Source organism: Corvus cornix, chromosome 20 (genome assembly GCF_000738735.6).
Source record: "Corvus cornix cornix isolate S_Up_H32 chromosome 20, ASM73873v5, whole genome shotgun sequence".
NCBI classification, from domain to species: Eukaryota; Metazoa; Chordata; class Aves; order Passeriformes; family Corvidae; genus Corvus; species Corvus cornix.
Genome location: NC_046349.1, coordinates 4,050,831 through 4,069,382, shown reverse-complemented (window position 1 = coordinate 4,069,382; position 18,552 = coordinate 4,050,831). Strand labels below are relative to the sequence as shown.

General features: G+C 45.6%; 1 protein-coding gene across 5 annotated transcripts in view; it reads left to right on the top strand.

Moving 5' to 3' along the window:
- Nucleotides 1–16,615, top strand: part of ARHGAP40 (Rho GTPase activating protein 40) — a 37,647-nt gene extending 21,032 nt beyond the window's left edge. For 4 of the 5 annotated variants that reach the window (XM_039563511.1, XM_019284493.3, XM_019284492.3 and 1 more), the window contains 14 exons: nucleotides 1,188–1,390; nucleotides 6,400–6,620; nucleotides 7,163–7,238; nucleotides 8,041–8,192; nucleotides 8,804–8,969; nucleotides 9,314–9,405; nucleotides 9,523–9,600; nucleotides 9,858–10,017; nucleotides 10,702–10,784; nucleotides 11,330–11,536; nucleotides 11,806–11,946; nucleotides 12,863–13,023; nucleotides 13,847–13,902; nucleotides 14,244–16,615. In XM_039563511.1, coding sequence (XP_039419445.1) covers nucleotides 1,210–1,390; nucleotides 6,400–6,620; nucleotides 7,163–7,238; nucleotides 8,041–8,192; nucleotides 8,804–8,969; nucleotides 9,314–9,405; nucleotides 9,523–9,600; nucleotides 9,858–10,017; nucleotides 10,702–10,784; nucleotides 11,330–11,536; nucleotides 11,806–11,946; nucleotides 12,863–13,023; nucleotides 13,847–13,902; nucleotides 14,244–14,350 — 1,881 coding nt within the window. In that variant the 5' untranslated portion in view covers nucleotides 1,188–1,209 and the 3' untranslated portion in view covers nucleotides 14,351–16,615. The remainder of the gene's footprint in view (nucleotides 1–1,187; nucleotides 1,391–6,399; nucleotides 6,621–7,162; nucleotides 7,239–8,040; nucleotides 8,193–8,803; nucleotides 8,970–9,313; nucleotides 9,406–9,522; nucleotides 9,601–9,857; nucleotides 10,018–10,701; nucleotides 10,785–11,329; nucleotides 11,537–11,805; nucleotides 11,947–12,862; nucleotides 13,024–13,846; nucleotides 13,903–14,243) is intronic. The other variant, XM_019284491.3, reaches the window with a different exon arrangement.
- The last annotated feature ends 1,937 nt before the right edge of the window (nucleotides 16,616–18,552 follow it).

Sequence of the window (18,552 nt, the reverse complement as noted above, 5' to 3'; positions counted from 1 at the left end):
AAATACAAGTGCAGAATGGCCTACAACATTTGTCTCTTAGTTGTTAGATCTTCCAATTTAGCTTTTTAAAATTTGAGATGCTTCTCATAACTGAAGCAAACTAGTGCCAGAACTGCTAATAAGGACTTTCTGGAATGAAAGGGGCTAAAACTTTCCAGATATTTCACCATCTATAACTTTTGGCTCCTAGGGCCAGGAGGCTAAAGAGCATTTTGTGGGTGTTTTGTTGTCATGGTTTTCAAGGTGTAAGGCTTAGACTTGATCTTTTTTTATTTTTTTTTTATGACACTAGAAAGGAATTTTGGCCTGCTTGGTGGTGGTGGCTGTTCATGGGTGTTTCTCAAACCACCCACATCCATCTCCTTAATTTTTTATTCATAAGTGGAACTACTGAGGTGTTCTCATAAGTGTGTTCCACTTATCCCATTTTTTTGGTAAGTCTTTGAAAAAATATGTGTAACAGGGCTTAAATGGCTTGGAACTCTTTGAAGACAATTATAGCTCCTTTTAGGAGAGGCACTGTTTTATGAAGTGGGGAGAACCTCACAGCACAGGGGCTGAAAGCTGAACGAGGCCAGTCTGGGACTTCGGCTGCGCGTGAGTGAATCAGCAGGGTGGCAAGAAAATTCCATATGCTTGGCTTTCCCAGGATGCTTCATGTTGTTTCACAGCTGAAAAATCTGGTCTGGGCAGGAAAGGGGGGCCTCAGCCCTGTGAGTTGTTTGTTGTGTGAGCTGAAGTGCCGGAGACGGAGCTGTGCCAGTTTTTGCATAGGGAGCACAAACCTGCTGGGTTTGGGCTGCTGTGGTGGGAGCTGCCAGGCTCCTGTCTGTGCCAGGTCCTTGGAGAACACGTGCACCGAGCTTGGAACATCCTGGGTGGCTGTGAATGCAGAGGGTGTCTGTGCTAACTTGCAGGGAAGGTGGTGTGTTGGAGGTCACTGGAGGGACAGCACTGAAAAGACTGTGTTGATCCTGTGTCCTCTCGCATGTTTGGACAGCAGTTTTCCCCATTCTCCAGGGGATTTAGTCCCAACCTTGTCTGTATTGCTAAACACTCAGCAAAGGAAGTTCAGCACTTACCTCTGTTTGGCTCTGCTGCAGTCATTAATCAGTGAAGGCTGGATGTGAATGCCGTATGTAATACGTGTAGCTTAATCTCTCTCTCCTTATCTCTTCCTCTCTCAGCACCAGACATTGCCCTTGGAAAATGAACCAGCTTCCTCCGAAGAGCCCTGTGGCATCCCCGGTGTCAGAGAGCACAAATTCCAGGGTAGAGGCTTTGGACAACTTGTCAATGGACAGTTTTTGGCTGGAAGTAGAGAACATTAAGCAGAGCGCTGAAGCCGAGCAGGAGGAATGCAGCCTTGCAGATGTCAAAACACAGGAGGGTAGGTTGCCAAAAATGTTGGGAGTGAGGAGAGGAATGTGAACATCTGAAACAGAAGGTTGGCTTAGGCACCTGAACGAGTCAGAAGCCTGTTGGAGTATGGTTAGAATATTATCTGTCAATCAGAGATAGAGATATTATTTTAATTGGGTGGTGGATAATGCCCTGCAGAAGGGGAGGGGAGGGTTGGCCTGGCCTGGTTTCGGCTTCTGAAGCAAAGCTGACTCCAAAGGTCAGTCCCAGGAGCACGTTCAAGGCTCTGGGTTTTTCAAGCAGCCACACCAAGGGTGGGGGCTCTCAGTCCAGTTCAGGTGGCGTATGGTAAACACACTGTGAGAGCTGGGGCTGCTCTGGAAGCCTTGTTTGTGTGCATGGTTCTGAGATTCATCATAGTGGCTTTCGTGGGAGCTTCTTCTGTGGAAGGCAGACTGTTCCCTCCCTAATTCACTGTTCAAGAAACCACAGTAAACATCCAGAAAGCCTTGACTCCAGCCACACAAGGTTTTTCCTGCACATCCTTTTTTGTTTCTTTGGAAGAAATGTGCATGGGGTGTTTCTAATGCACTTTCTGTATTGCTGATGTTATCCAGTGCTTTGGAATAATTGGAACCTGGGCTAGTTATTCCAAAATTTTTTGAATACATTTTCCTGCTATAGAATCATAAAATCACAGAATGGTTTAGGTTGGAAGGGACCTTAAAGCCCATCCAGTCCCACCCCCTGCCATGGGCAGGGACACCTTCCCCTATCCCAGGTTGCTCCAAGCCCTGTCCAGCCTGGCCTTGGGCACTGCCAGGGATCCAGGGGCAGCCACAGCTGCTCTGGGCACCCTGTGCCAGGGCCTCACTGCCCTCACAGGGAACAATTTCTTCCCAATATCTAACACAAATTTCCCCTCTTTCAGTGTGAACCCGTTACTCCTTGTCCTGTCACTGCAGTTCCTGATGAGCAGTCCCTTTACACATGTGAAGTACGACACCCCGGGCTGCTGGAGGGGGGATAAATGGTCATAAACACCCAGTGGTCCCACAGGTGGGGATCACACTTTTCCTGGGCCCATTTTGAAGAAATTGAGGCAGTTTGCTGTACATCCCCTTGAGCACAGGTCTGCAGCCTGCACAGCTGCTGTGCTGCCTGATACTGAGAACGGTCTGTGTCCTGGGGAAATGTTTGTGTGACAGTGCCAGTGTCTGCTGTGCTTGGGAAGGGCCAACAGCTCTTCTGGGGGCAGAGAGGCTCTGGAGAGCAGGGTGGGAAGATCATCATCCCTGTCTGCCATCGTTGGGACATGGTCAATGTGAAGGTCTGCTGTTAATGTCCCTTTATAAAGGATGTAAGTTTGATTTTTAGAACTGGAAGAGATGCAAAGTGATTCAGAAAATGAGTGCACCAGGAAGGAGACTGGAAAAAAGACCATGCCGTGAGATGAAAGACTGTCTGGGATGCCCTAAAGACTGATATGCTGGAGGCCATTTGATTACTGTGTGTAAGCAGGGACACAAGGAAAAGTGTCTTTTAATGCTGTAGATTAATCTAGCAGGCGGGAGCTGAATGCTTCATTGGCCAATGAAACCAGACAGACTTGAAATGATGCTCCAAGTAGTGAAGTCTTCTCAGCAGGCTGGGGAAGGAGGTGGGGCAGGCTCAGGCTCCTGGAGCCTTCTCTGGAGGAGCTTAGGCAAATAAACCTCGTGCTGGGAGTGTTGGTGGCGAGGGGAAGCTTTGGATGGTGTGCAGGGTTTGGCTTTCACATCTCTGCAGCTCCTGCTTAGAGCATGGAGGCTGTGGGGCTCCTCGGAGCCAGAGGCACCTTCACTCTTTGCATAAATCCTGGGAAGCTGCACTTGGGCTGTCTGGAGACAGTGTGGCCCAGCCTGGGAGATGGCTGGTGATAACCACGGCTCAGGGACAGCGGGGAGGCAGATAAGGCACTGCAAAAACGTTGACCCAGCTGGGAACACCAGTCCCCTGTGCCAGCCCTGGGTGAGGGGTGGTGTCCTGGGAAGCTGCTGGTGACCTGGTGGCAGCAGGAGGCCGGCGTGTGGCTGCAGGTCTGGGGCAGCTGAAAGGTGCTGAGGGTACTGGTGGCCTTGCTAACAGCTGGTGGGAGCAGGAAGTAGCTTTTTCCTGAAATTCAGTGTTGTGCTGTCCTTGCTGTCACTGTTTCCCCAGCTCTCTCCAGGGCCTGGCAGCACAGCCATCTGAGGACACAGGCACTCTGCCACTAAAATACCTGTTTGTGACCTTACAGCATGTAACCATGGCTGAGAACTGTCTGCAAAGCACGATTCTTCACCTTCAAAAACTAGATAGGAAGCTGTGCTTAATGTTTAGTCTGAAATCGTAGGATGCTGTAGCTGTCCTTTAAATATTTGGGAAGTGATTACTTTATTATGAATGTTATTTTTGGCTAGGTTACGTTTCAAATAAGTTTATGGAGCTGGTTTTCTTAGTTTTGCAAAATCATTCCTAACTGTGCTCTCCCGAAATGCTGCTAGCCTGGAACTCACAAGGCAAATCTCAGCAGCTCCTCCTGGCTTGAACCTGTAGCTCAGCTTCTGTGGATCTCTCTGTTCTGACCTGTTTCTCTCCCATTTTTCCCTTTTGCCCATAAATAACCCATTTTTCTGGCTTCCTTTTGTGTTACTGGCAAACATAACGGGGCTAAAATAGTAAATAGAGGAATTACAATCTGGTGCTTTGGCATCAGATGGGGCAGCAGGCTCACACGGATGTCCGATGGAGGGGCTGCTGTTTGGTATTGTCTATAAGATTTGTTTCCTGTTATGACTGGAATTGGCTATTTTCAAAATTTGCAAGCAATACACTTCACTTCCTCTAGTTCCCAAAGGCAAAATAAACCAGGGACGTTTTGTGTGTTGTTCTGCTGTGAAACCACGGATGTAGGACAAGAAGGGGTTTGGTGAGGAGCCCAGGGGATGCTGTTACTTGTTAACTTCTGTAAACCAGACATGGGAAAAGACCAAAATTTAAGACCGTGTAGGAAAACCACACAATTTGCTAGAAGATTCACTTGAGGAAATACTTGACTTCAAGTTCAGCTCTATTTATTGTGGAGTGATGATGAAAACAGTTCTGTTTCATTATGACACCTAAAATCTCAAAGACCATGCTCTGAAGGCTATTTTAATTGTGTCACAACATGTGTTTGCAAGCTGCATGAACATGAGGTGCCTCCAAAAAAATTACATTCTTTCATCTCTCAAGGAGAGCTGCATGGCTGCTTTTTGTTGATGCAGCAGTGATAGCTGAGGAGGTGGATGTTTGCATAGGACAGGAAGAGTGGGAATGAGCTGCTCCGTGCCAATCAGATCAGTTGTGATTTTAGTTTTTCCCAGTATAACCTTTGGTAGGGCTGCACTGGAGCTGCCTGCAGCAAATGAACGTGGTAGATGGAATTGAAAAGATAAAGGCTTTGTGGTGTTTGCTGTGTTGAGGTTAAAGTCACCTGCTAAGTTGTTTCTTTCATCTTTGAATTTCAAGTAGCTGCCTTGCTCAGGGCGCTTTCTCACTTGCACTTCCTTATGAGTGTATCCCATCAGAAAAAGAAATTGTGTTGTGTGTTTGAAGTGCAACTTTATATATATTAAAGAATGAAGTGGAATTGAGCTTGTTTGAGTAATGCTGCTGTACTGTCTCCAGGCTTCTCACACTTCCTTCTGGAACTGGAATGGTCTTTAATTTTAGTGATATTTTGAATAGGCCCAGACATAAAAGGAATGCACAGAGTAAAAGTAACATTTTTGCTGTAGTTGAGTGTATGGATACCAATCACTTAAAAAAATTAAAAGAGTAGGGATGATGCAGACAAATAGTTCAGCAAGTATATTAAGTAAAATATATTTGAACCTACCAGGTCAGGATCTGGATATTTAAAAAAAAATTGTTGATACCTAGACATGCATATAGATAAATAAAAAGTAATAGAAGCAGCCAAGTCATTTGGAAAAGTACAAAAGCCAAACATGCAGTGTTGTGTGTTGTGGCTTCTCACAGACCTTTTGTCCATTCTCAAAGCTGTTGAAAGATCAGGTGGGATCCAGGGAAGCCCTGCCATTCCTTCTGGGGTGGCTGTGTGCTGCTGCCAGAGCTCCCCTTTGCACAGGCAGCCCACAGAAAGGCAGATTTATCAAGCCCACCTGACTTCCCTCCCATATCCTGACACAATCCTTGTCTAAATAGCACCCAGAGTCACACTTGTGCCCTCTTCTACCCAGCTTCTGTGGGAGCCTGAGTTTTTGTGCCTCCACAGTTTTTTTCTTCTCCTTTTTCCTCACCTGGGGTGAGCAATAAGGACTGTGTGGGCAGCTACACCTGCCCAGAGAGCTGTGTGTCCCCTGGTGTCATTCCCATACCCAGCTGGGCACTTGGGAATAGGGTTGAGATTTTGAGAACAGCCATGGCTTCAGAACAAAGCCATGCCTCCCTCTTGGTGATGTCCCGTGGCCACCCCACACAGGGAGCCTCTCAGGCTCCTGTTTTCTGCCCCTGAAGCATTGCAAGTGTTGCAATTATTAAAGGATCAGGAGCATGGATCATTGATAGAATTATGGCATCAATAAAAGAACTGTAGCAAGAGCCTGCAAGCAAAAGGCCTGTGTGAGAAAAAGGCCTGGGAAACAAAGAGGGAGTTTTGAAGCGATGCAGCTGTACTGATGTGCTGACTCGGAGAGAAGGGAGGTGAACTCTGAATTCTTTTAATCATAACATAACTGTAGAAGCTTGCCAATGTAAGTCCAATTAGGTAGAAGTAGAAATTCGCCTTGATAAGCTTTAAGCCACTTAAGAGTTAACAAGCTGGTATACTATATAAGTGCCTTTGGATTGCTAATAAACGGAGTTTTGCTCTTATCAACCATATTGGTTTTGGACTGCAAATTCCTCCCCCCGCCGGAGTCCCCGGGCTTCTCTTCTTTTTACAATTCCAACATGCAAGCCCCCGGATCGCTGCTCTCTGCTCACTCTACCTTCTCATGCCCCGCTTGGCAGAGGGAGAAGCCGAAGCCGAGTGGCTGCAGGACACGGGGCTGTCCGAGCTCCTTGGGGACCCGGGCTCGGACAAGGACAACCTGGTGCTGCTGTCCACGCTGACCAAGACGCAGGCGGCGGCCGTGCAGCGCCGGCTGGACACCTACTCCCGCTCCCGGCGCAGGAAGAACAAGCACCCCGTGCGCGATGTCCGCGACATCTTCGGAGTGGTCAGCTCGGAGGTTTGTTGCTTTAGTGGGGTCTCCTAAAAGAGCTTCTTGCCTCCTGGGAGCTGACTTGGCTTTCTGGGTCTGGAGCTCCTGTTATGTCTCTATCTCTTGAGCTGAAAGGATGCAGAGATTGGAGAAGTCCTGGTTGCAGTGCTGAGAAGTTTTTGCAGAGCCTGCAGATCCAGAGCCTTCCCGGACTGGAATAACATTCCTGCTGGAATGCTTCGGTATGGTGCCGACAGCAGGGCAGCCTCGTGGAGCACTGGCGTTGTTTGGAGCCTTTTTGTGTTTTCTTTGTTCCAGTGACTTGTTAAAGCACCATTAACCCAAACAAGAGAGCTTCCCAAATTCCGTTCTGATAAGCTGACCTTGTGGAGCTGGAAATCCTGGAGAAAGACTAACACTGCCTTTTTTTTGGGGGGAGGGCGGGTTTGCTTGGTTTATTTAGATTCTTTTTTCTTGGTAGAGAACTCATAACCACTGGCTTTTCTGCTGTTTTCCTGCAGTTCTGCTCTTTTGGTTGTGGCTAAAACAACTTCTTTCCTATTTTTCAGGACACAGCAGCAGAGAAAGAGGAGTCCAGCCCAGATCCACTGTGGCACAATCTACGGACTTCGAACACCCAGAGAAGTAAGGAGGAAATTTTTAAATGCAGAGTAGGACTGAGTGGGGAGCAGGGTCTGAAGGAGGGCTGGAACTGGAAGGAAAGCCACACACTCACATGTATAAGTATATACAGGTTCTGAAACATTGACCTTGTTTGTACTGGGGTTTGGGGATTTTTACATGATTATTCACACCTGTGGATTGATAAACTTTCCCATGCTCCAGCGTTGTTAGGATTGCCACTCAAGCTGATCATTGTAACTTTCTGATAAAGCAATGGAAAGATGAAAATTAGATCAGTCTAGTAAAGATGATGAAGTGAAATCTTATAAATGCCATGTGCAGTTGTGTAAAGAGATGTTAGCCATAGGTGTGTCCTTTAATTTAAGGCTGTGGTTGTGTCTTACCAGTGACCTGGTGATTTTAACAATAATGTTATGACTTCGCACTAATCACAGAATCATTAAACTTGGAACAGACCTCTCAAGTCATCAAGTCCAACCATTAACCCAGCACCAGTGTGTTTGTCACTCAACCATGTCCCCAGGTGCCACATCTGCATTATTTTTGAACACTTCCAGGGATGGTGACTCCACCATGTCCCTTGGCAGCCTGTTCTAATGTTCTGATGCCTGACCACCCTTCCAGGGAAGACTCTTACCCTGTTGGTCACTCTGTGCTGCGGGGACACTGTTTTCATAGGTTACTGCAGGATTTTTTACAAGCAGTGGTACCAAACCTGTCTCAAACTGCATTTTTAGCACATTTGCTTTCGAAGCTTCACCCTCCTGGCTTGCAGAAATTCAAGACAATTTCTCCTCTGCAGCAGAAACCCAGGATTACTCCTGCACAGTTCGAAACCCTGGGAAAGAGGAGGTGTTCAACATGGATGTTGCCTACTCAGAGCAAGCAGCTGTCCTGCTCAAGGGATCGTTCCTGTCTGAATCCAGGAAGTTAAAGGATGGAAATGCCCTAATTGTAAGCACTGAAGGAATTTATCCTGTTAGAATTTGTTACTCTCAGCTTGTCAAGAGGGCACAAGACCCTTTGATTGTGTGATCAGCTCTTGGAAACTTCTTCTATGGTCGCTGTTGTGATGGGTTTGTGGTGGGCAGGTATTTGTGGGCAGGTAGCACTGTTATCCTTGCAGTGTTGGGCAAGGATAGACATTGTGTAGTGGAGGGTCAAGAGAAGTAAGGTTTCTGTGTGAAACTAGTTATTGTAATACAGATTTGGGTTGTTTCCACTGAAAAATTATTAATAACTGGTCTTTCTTACTCTCAACTCTGACAGTTTTCTTCCCCACAATTGTACTGGATTCCTTCCAAAGTTCTGTTACATTAGGATGCATATCAGACTGTCTTTAACTTAGAGAAATTGAGGTCTTCAGTATGATTATTGAAAAGGGAAAAGATTTATTAAACTGGTGGTTGAGTAGGAGTCGTTTTGGGCATACGTCTGGTCTTGAACACAGCAGGAAGAACAGGTGCCTGGCTATGACAAAGAATAATAAAAATACAGCAAAAGTTTTCACTAGGGGGATTAATAGTGATAACTTGAACTGAACTTTTTGTGTCTCTTTCCCTTAGAGATATAAGATCCCTAAGGGCAGACTAGGAGTGACCAGGATTGGAGATCTCTCAGCTCAGGACATGAAGAAGATCCCTACACTGGCCCTCATTGAACTTACAGCTCTCTGTGATATCCTGGGCTTTGAGCTGAAGAGAAACAAAGCAACAAAACTGAAAACAACAGGTTAGTTTCACTTTTTTTTTGGTGCCTTTTTTTTTTTTTTACACTCATCTTCTCATCATACACTCATCAGTTGTGTTTCAAATGTTAGAACAGAGGGTCTTTGATAAGAAACCTTGTGACAGGTGTGTTTTCCTTGGGCAGGATTTCTCCTGGAAGTCAGTGGATCATGACATCAAGACCTATTACCACATTTATGTCTGGCTGCACTTGTCCTGTTTAACTATTCCTCTCCTTCTCCAGTATCTGTGCTTACAGAAGTGCCTTCCTAGTCTGCAGTGGGGGGTTTATCTCTTACACCTGTATTAGAGCTGATACAGGCTTACACACTGTTGTTTCTATTGTAGAGAAAAGGCTCTTTGGAGTTCCACTCAACACCCTGTTGGAAAATGACCAAAAGTTGCTGCCCAACACCAAGGTCCCTCTGCTACTCCAGGCAGTAAGTTCTGTGCTGGTTTCATTCACACCTCTGGTCCTCAGAGTCAGGAGCCTGTGATAAGGATGGGCTGACTCCTCATCCTCGGTGCCTAAGAGCTTTCTGTCTCCCCCTTTATAGCTGCTGTCCTGCCTGGAGAAGAGAGGGCTTGAAACAGAGGGCATCCTGAGAATTTCTGGGTCCCAGACCAGAATCAAGGTATGAGTTCCTTAGCAGTGTTTGAAAGTGTCAGAGGTGATCAGGGAGCATTTGCTGAAGCAAGTGCTTAAATGACCTAAATTGTCTTGTCCCCTTCCCAGTGCAATGAGAAACCTCTATTGCTGGGAACTCCAGGAGTGTGTGCTGAGGGTCTCTGCACTCTTTTGACTCGATGCGTTGCCTTCCCAGTGCTCAGCTATAAAATTTATCTCACATTTGCTTATTAAAGTGTGTGACAAGTTCCATCTTTTTCATAGAGCCTGGAACAGAAGCTGGAAAGGGACTTCTACAGCGGCCTGTTCCGCTGGGATGAGGTTCACCAGAACGACGTGTCCGGGCTGCTGAAGAGATTCATCCGAGAGCTGCCGGCCCCGCTGCTGACAGCAGAGTACCTGCCTGCCTTTGCTGCTGTCCAGAGTGAGTCCCTGCTCTGCCTGGCTAGCACCAGGCTGGTTTGTGCAGAGATCCACTGGTCCTGGGCTCTCCTGTCAGGTGTGTTGTGAGCCAGTGGATCCGATGGGGACACGGAGCACAGCTGGGAGTTGTAGTCACTGGTGCTTGGTTGAATACGTGCTTGTGTAGCTGCACTGTCCTGGGGTCTTCAGTTATGTGTCACTTGAGGCTGCAAGGCTGCTGCCATCAGTTAGGACAAATTGATCAATCATGACACCCAGACTGAGCTGTGGTGATTGTCCAGGGCGCACAGTCTTGGCTTGTCTGCGCGTATTTTGATGTTCTGCAAGCACCTTTCTTTGAGGTTGGTGCCTCAGTAGGTAGTTTGGGTGTGTTAAGCTGACTGTTTGAGTGCACAACTTTTTTGTTCAGAAAGTGGGGAATTATGGGTTCTTTTGCTGCCCTTCGAGGACATCAGAGTTGCTGGCAGACAGTGTACTCTAGAGGAAATGAGCTAGGCTTCAAAATATGGGTAGTTCACTTCATAAGGAGAGTATGAGTTTGAGTCACTTCTGTGAAACAAGGTCTCAGATTCTAGATGCCAAACAATTCAATAAGTAATTGTCTTATTCCTTGGAGGATTCCTGTGCTCAGAAAGAACAGTATCAGAAGCCTGAATCCTCTGTCCTGTTGTTATTCTCCTTCTAGATATTCCAGACCTGAAGCAAAGATTGCAAGCTCTAAACCTCCTGATCCTGATTCTGCCAGAGCCCAACAGAAACACTCTGAAGGTAACTGCTTGCTTTTTTTTTTTTCCTCCTTGAGTAGTTCAGTTCCCAGGTATAAAAGGTAAGGCTGACTTAGCACCCTGCACACTCCATTTAGAGCACTGGAATATATAATCCAGTCAAGGATGATCTGTCATGGCTCTAGTGGAGGCGTGAGGTGAAAGAGATAATCCAAAAGGGTTTGTTTTTCCACATCTGGGAATGGCTTTGAGGGGACACTGAAGGAAAACAGGGGATTCAGCTTTGGATCCAGTGACTTTTACAGCTAGACTTTGTAAATTACCACCTGCCAAGGAGCTAGAACTCATCTGTTTCTCACACAGACTGTCTTTCCTGATTCATAAATGCTGGATAAACCTCTCTTGGTGTGGTTATTTGTTGCTATCCTAGTGTTAGAAATTGGTCACTGTACTTCCTGACTGGAGAAAAAGGATTTGCTGATATGTATCAAGAAAAAGTGCTAATTAATGATCTCTCCAGCAATTGCCATGGTAGTTTTTTGAGTAATAATAATAATGGATGGCTTAAGTCTCTTTCCCTCTCTTCAGGCCCTGCTTGAGTTTCTCAGCAAAGTGGTTGCCAGGGAGAACAGCAACAAAATGAACCTCTGGAACGTTTCCACAGTCATGGCTCCAAACCTCTTCATGCACAAGGGGCTGCCAAACAAGATCCCTGAGGGGAAAGAGAAGCAGCTGGCGGAGGGGGCGGCTGACGTGGTGCGGATGATGATCCATTACCAGGATCTGCTCTGGACAGTAAGTTCCACAGGAATTATGTGCTGTGGTGTGGCAGTGTCTTGGTCTTGTTAGAATTGGGATGGGGGAAGGGGATGGACTTGGAAATTTCAGAGGAGTTAAACATCCTGTGTTGCCTGTAGGAAAAACCTCTTGTTGAACTCCAAGACTACCTGTCCTCAAGGTACACAGATATTTTTGTCTATTTAAGGAGTGAAAATGATGATCCTAAATTACATCGTCATCTCTGCTTGATTTAATTCCTGTTTTCACCCTTCTCCCCTGCCCAGGTCTCCTCTTTCTTGGTAGCTCAAGTGAGAAAGCTGAACGAGAGCAGCAGCAAAAGGTACCAGTTCTGCGACAAGAGAATTAAAAATTTGTTGCGGAAGATTCACGCTGATAAAGACAAGGTGGAAAAGAACCAGGGAGAGGTGAGTTAGGGCTTGGGAAAAAACCCAAACCCGTTCATGGCAGTGTAAAAGATTTTCCTGAGAACTCAGAAAGATGTAAGGGGTGATACTCTTGAAAAGAGTAAGAGGGACAAAAAAATGCAGAATAATAAGGAACGGTTTCCCAGACATTTTTGGCCAGGTTGTGGCAAAAACTGATCCCAAGAGCAAGAGCACTTTGAAATATTTGAAATACATTTCAGGCTACAAAACTCTTGGTTAAAAGCAGGTGAGGAGGGAAGAGATCAGGAGCAGAAATGTTTGTTTTGCCCCATGTGAAGAGCAAACTTCATATGGCTCTGAGTGTCCCGTGTGTTGGCACAGATATGTCTGCTCTGATAGAGGCAGACTTATTTTCATGAACTTAAAGCATAAATTTAGGCTGTTGCCTAATTTTCTTTTGCTCCATAATGTCTGTTAAGGTGGCACATCACTTGGTGCTTCCTTTCTTTGGAAAGGACCTTTCTGGAATTCAATAGCCTGCAACCCAGATCTCTAAATTCCTTTCCGAGTAATTTAAATGAATTTCAGAGGAGTCGTTCACACTTGTGCAAAACAGTTCGTCAAAATTTCTTCTGACAAATGCTGTTTTCATCCGAGCTGGTGTCAGTGCTGGGTTTGAACAGCAGAGAGCACCAGCGCACGCTGATGGGGAGAGCACAGGGCTCCTCTCGTGGCCACAGCACCGGAACACTGATGATTTATTCATAATGCTCACCTTGGTGCTTCCATAAGCTTCCAACCTGTACTCCGTGTGTAAGAAAGAAGTCTAAATTCCCTGAACAGCTGCCTGGATAGTTTTAATTCTTCATACTCTCCAATCTGTTTTGAAACTTGATGTTTTGGCTGATAAGAGTCTTTCTTTAAGCACTTTTTTCTTTTTGCCTGCCTCGTTCAGCCTTCCAAGATTGTGAAAGTCCACGCATCACTCCTCCTGAAGGACTCTCTGGAGGTGCACTTGAACAATGCAACCAGGGTTGCTGATGTCTTGAGGCAATTTCAGAAGAACCTGTGCCAGAATGGCTGGAATATTGTTAACACTGTCAACCTCCTCAAGTGGTAAATGGTTTTTTCTCTGCTTAAAAAAAAAAGAAAAGAGGAAAAAAACTAAGTGGTCTAGCTGCTGTTTTCTGTCTTGAGGTAGAGGTGAGGTGGCAGCACAGTGAGTTGTGAGGAGAGACTGTTTTCTGCTCCTCTGTTCTAAGCTTAGGAAATGGTGTTGGATGGGGAAGGCAAATATTAGCTCCTGAGTGATTCCACTCAGTGCTCAGGCTCTCAGGAGGTCAGTGGTCCCCTCTGGGCTGCTGTTCACCAAGTGAACTCCAGAATCCTTGCTGAAGGAAAGGGGAAAGGGCAGGAACATCGACCGTGACAAGCACCCCCCCTCCAGCTCTCCTGCAGAAAAGCATCACCTGTATCATTTGCCTGGAGTAGTAATTCCAGTGTGCTCATGTTAATGTCGGGATTTCCTAAAATAAACTCTGCAATTCCCTCCTGTGCTCCTGTGGTGAATTGCTGAACTAATCCAAAAAAGGAACAGAAGAGTTCCTGCCCTCCTCTGCCACAGTTCCTGCAGACTGTCTGTAGCAGGTCATGTGGCAGAGCCTCTCCTGTGTCCCAGGAGGTGTCCAGACAAGGAGGGTGGAGGGGAAGTTAGTGGATATGGGTCAGCTGCTGTCTCACCAACAGCTTGCCTTGTTTTCTCTTTCACCAATTTTGGGTGCCCTGCACTGTGCAGGAGGATCAGCAAGGTCTCTGTACCATGGCCTCTTTGCTCATTGCTGGCCTCTGAACCATAAACAGTTCTTTTGGAAGAAATGCTACTAAACTACCTAACCTGTGTTTGCAGAGGTTTAACTTTGGTGTGGTTTTCTTTCTGCAGTAACAACTCCACAGAGTGCACGAACTTGCTCCTGTATGAAGTGGGAGGCAATATTGGTAAGTACAAGTGGTAGCTGACAATAAGGGTTGATACCCAGTTTTTATGCTTAGCTTCTTTTAGGAGAGAGTTAAAAAACTTCTCTGGGCAACTGTGCCTCACCACCCTCAGAGTGAAGAATTTCTTCTTAGTATCTAATGTACATCTACCCTCTTTCCTCTCAAAGCCATTACTTCAGATCTGTGGAAATGCTTTGAGCAGTTGTAATATTGAAATGAATGTGAACAACTCCTAGTTTTTAGGTGGGGGCAAAAGCAACCCAAAAAAAAAAAATCTAGCAACTAAAGGAATAAGGATATAAAAAATATGGGGGTTTTTTCTGAATGTCTTGTTTTAACAGGTGAGCATTGCCTGGACCCAGACACTTACCTCTTGGACTTGTACCACATCAACCCCCATGCTGAGTGGATAATTAAGCAAAACCCATCTTATCCTCGGATGTTCTAAGGAACACATGAGCAAAACAAAGCACTTGGTTGCAGTTTTTGGAAGGTGTGGAAATAGAGACTTCCCTGCTGTAGTGTCAGAGCAGACACTGCTTGTTTCCTTGAAGGAAAAGCACCTTTATTAACTGCTCCCATGGCAGCTGGCAGTGAGAGCACAGTACCTTCTGTGCTGACAGGGGTGTTGGAAACAAGCAGCAATTATCATTGTGTGGCAGAGTTTGCAGGGGGAGTGACTGTTCCTAAACAAAATATCCCCCCAAAACAAGCCCTGAAGGCAAAGCTACAGTGGTTGTGCAACAGAGATGGAATGGAAGAGAAGAAAGATCATCTTGAATAGGGTAGAAAGCACTTGTGTATTCTGGATTTGCTCTTTCTTTTGGAGAAGTGACAGTCAAATGCTGCAGTGGTGCTAGGGACATCCTTTTGGTAAGGTCCCTGGTTGCCTGTGGCACACCACCAGAAGAGTGTTTGATGCTGGGCTTCACTATTAAGTTCCCATTATGTTCTTTGAAAACTAAAAAAGGATGTTTCCAAAAAGGCCAGATGAGATGTGACACTAACATCCTGTATTTCATGTCTGCAGTTAAATACCTACATACAACACAAGAGAATAACTTTCCTTGGAAAAAGGTATGGAAAATACAGCAGCGTTTCAGGCATGCAGTGTGACAGGAAAGATGCCTGTCCCATGCAGCTCTGCTGGTAATGCAAACCCACATTGCCCCTGATGAGGGTAAAACATGCATTTATTTTGATGGACAACCTATGTATCAACAGACAAGGGAAAAAATATCCTGAAGTTGCTGTGTAGTTGGTAATCTGACCTGGCCACGTGAACTGAGCTTCTTTGTGGAAGATTCTGTGTGAATGTGTTTGTTCAAAAATCAACAAATGTCCCCTGAGATGGGAGGTGGCTGAACTGAGCCGGGCCCTCACTGCTCTGGTGGCACATTTCCATCCCACTCAGCACAGTGTGGCCACTGTGGGCTGGAGGGGCTGAGGAGAGAGAACACTCACACCTTGCTGCATCATCATCATCACCACCCAACCTTGGCTGCAAGAGGACTGTGCCTGTGGAGAGGAGTGCAGAAGCGTTGCTTTCCTCTGTGGTGATGCTGAAATACCTCATGTGAGGGACCCCACTGTGCAGCACCAGGGGTGGAACACTCAGCCTGTCTGGAAATCTGGACATCTTTCTCTAAATCCTGTTTTTAAGCACGGTTGGATATTTATTCATGCAGCAGAAGCAGGGCTGCCCTGCAAGTGCATACTCAAAGTATTTAATTTGCCAAATCCTAGCTGCACTAGTGACAATCTCCAGTATTATTTCTTTTGTTAAAGGAGTTTTTCCACTGCAATCTGAATTTTCCCTCTTCTCCTTTTTTTCTCCCCAGGATGATGTGTAGTTTTCCTTATTCATTATCTCAGACTCCTAGATTCTGTTGTAAAGGTGCTTCACTCTGTAATTAGTCTGTCTGTGTGGTTAAATCCTCTTGGTGGTTAAGATCCTTGAGGAACAGGTGAGCCACAGTCCATATTCTTTCCAGCTTGTTGTGAGTACTGCGTGAGTGGTGGTGATATCTTAAAATTATCCCTATATTAGAGAGTCTGTCTATTCTTTTTGGTTGAGATGATGCAGATGCATTGACTGGTTGGATCACATTCACAGATGTCTTCTTAAGAACCTGTAATAGAACCTCCCAAGCCTGACCCAGATGTCAATAATTCTTGAGGTGCCTCTTTTATAGGGCCTAAATTGTGCCTGAAAGAGCCTGATTCTTTTCCTTGAGGATGGGTGATTTGTGTTGCTGGAAAGATCAAGCTGCTTTAAAACAGGGCATTAAAAACCAAAGGTACCTACAGAACATCCCTTCTGGAATTCTTTGTGGCAGTGATGGAGTAAAGATTGCACAGAGAAAATGCCAGAGATGTGTTACCCTGAGAAATACCCAACCCATAAAGGTGTTAGTGTGAGCTCAAAGATCCTTTACAAGCTGAATTGCACCCTGCAGGATCACACAGTGCTGTGGTTTTTCCACCCCTCATATGCTGGTTTATTAAACATTCAGTCCGTGTCTACTGAGGGGTCAAGACTTACATCACTGCTGCTGTGAGCTACGGATGAGTGGGGCTTTTTGAACACCAAACAATGTGAATCAGTGCTGTGAAAAACAAAGTTAGTGTGAGATTCTCATGAGACAAATATCAGGTCTTCAATATGAAAGGAAATGTAAAAAATAAAACCAGAACGGCTTTTTTCAGATGATGGATATGCTTTTTAAATTTTTTTTTCCTATCTTTGTATCGAAAAGTAAGTGTAAATTTTTCAGTCACTGATATGCAACCCACTTCTGAAGGCTGGCTTTTAATACCTTTTATTTTTTACGAATTTTTAATTCCATATTTAAATTTCATTTATTCGGTGAAGCAATAAAAATACAGTAAAATCTCTTGGCTCCATTTTCGTTAGTGCTTGAGAACAAAGTTAAATGGCACCACATCTGTGAATGCAGCAGGACTTGCTTCGTGCCTGAAGAGGGATGTACCTGGGGTCTGAGTGAGCTGGGCAAGAGTTTTGTGTTACAGCTTCAGGAGAAGTTCCTCTTGGCCTGATCCTGTGGATGATCCAGAAGGAGGAAAGGGGAGGTTGGTATTGGGTATAAAAAGCCCAGAGAAAGGTGGATGGGAGCTGAAGGTGAGCACCAAGGATTAGTGACTTCTGAAGGGAGAAGAGCAGTTGTTCAAGATTTGAGTGTGAGAATCCGTGTCCATATCCCATGAGAAATCCCCTTCCCATTCTCTCAGTCCTGCTCACCTGAGCCCTGCTCAGTGACTTGGGTGCTGGACCAGCCACACTGGCCAAGAGTAACAGGAACCAGTCTGGATCTTTGGTTAAATCACGACTAAGACTTTAGTGTTCAATAGTGATGAAATGTGGCATAAATCCACTGTGAACTGTTAGAAACAGTGCAGCAGCCTGGCCAGCAGTGCTGGTGGAAAAGCAGGCCTTGCTCTCCTACCCAGACACAAAAAGAAAGGGGGTGGAGGATCCAAGCAGCTTCAGCAAGCTTTCAGAGCAATTCTCTGAGGAAAACACCAGTTTATCAAACTCATTCCACCCATTCATCTTCAGTAGTATCAAAGTGCTAATCTCTCCCATCCCCAAGGGCTTTTGTGATTGATCATCACACAGCTCTCCCCTGCTTAGAACAGAAGCCCAGGATTTATTCTGAATGCAACTGTATGTTGTACTGAGATAAGGGACAGAGCATAAAAGAATCTTGCAAATGCTGGTTAGACATAGTTGTGGATGAAATGGAACTGAAATATCCAAATAATAATAATAATAATAATTTAAAAGAAATTGTAGTTTGCCTTAGGAAAAAGTATTTGCAAAAATACAGACTCTCCACAGGAGGAAGTGAAGCTTCAGCTCTTGGAGGGAAATGCCACAAGTAAATGCACTTCCTGGAGCAAAGTAAGTGACAGCAAGTATTGTTGTAAAGAAAATACAACTGCATTTGATTAAATCTATTTCTTTACCCCCATGCACTCCCCAGTGCTGGAAACAAGACAAATGACATCCATGGTTTTGCACACTGAGAGAATGGAACTTTAAAGTTCTCTCCAAATCCTGTTTGCTCTTGTTTGCACATGAGGGCTGCACATGTCTTCACCTTGTGGGGGGGAAATAGAAGCTGGAGTTCAATATTAAGTCACTGGAAAAGAAAATATGCAGCTGCACTGATTTACCAGCTGGGAAATGGCCTGGGCAGTCTCTAGTCCCTCCAGTCTCAGGTTTGTATGCTTTTTTTGTTGTTTGTGGTGGCAAACACCCTTTGTCAGAGCAGCTTTGTGTTTGTTGTCCTTCCCCAGGACAGCCAGGAATGGTGACCTCCCCTGCCAAAGTCCTTCTCCCCTGCACCTGGCAGGACCTACTGAGCTCAAGGGGTTGAAGCCTTTCCCTCCACACTGAGCTCTGTTATCTAGGCCTGGCCAGGGCTGACCTGAAGAATGGGAGTGGAGGAAGGTATTCCTTTTCTCCTTAGTCCTTGGAAGGGAATTTGAAGTGGTGATGTTTTCATCTCTGTGAGCACCTTGGCCATCTGCACTTTCTAGCTGGTGAAGTTGTAGGGGTAATTACCTAGGGGGTAAAGCAGGAAAAGAGGAAGAAATCCCACAGAAATGGAGGGTGTGAGTGTA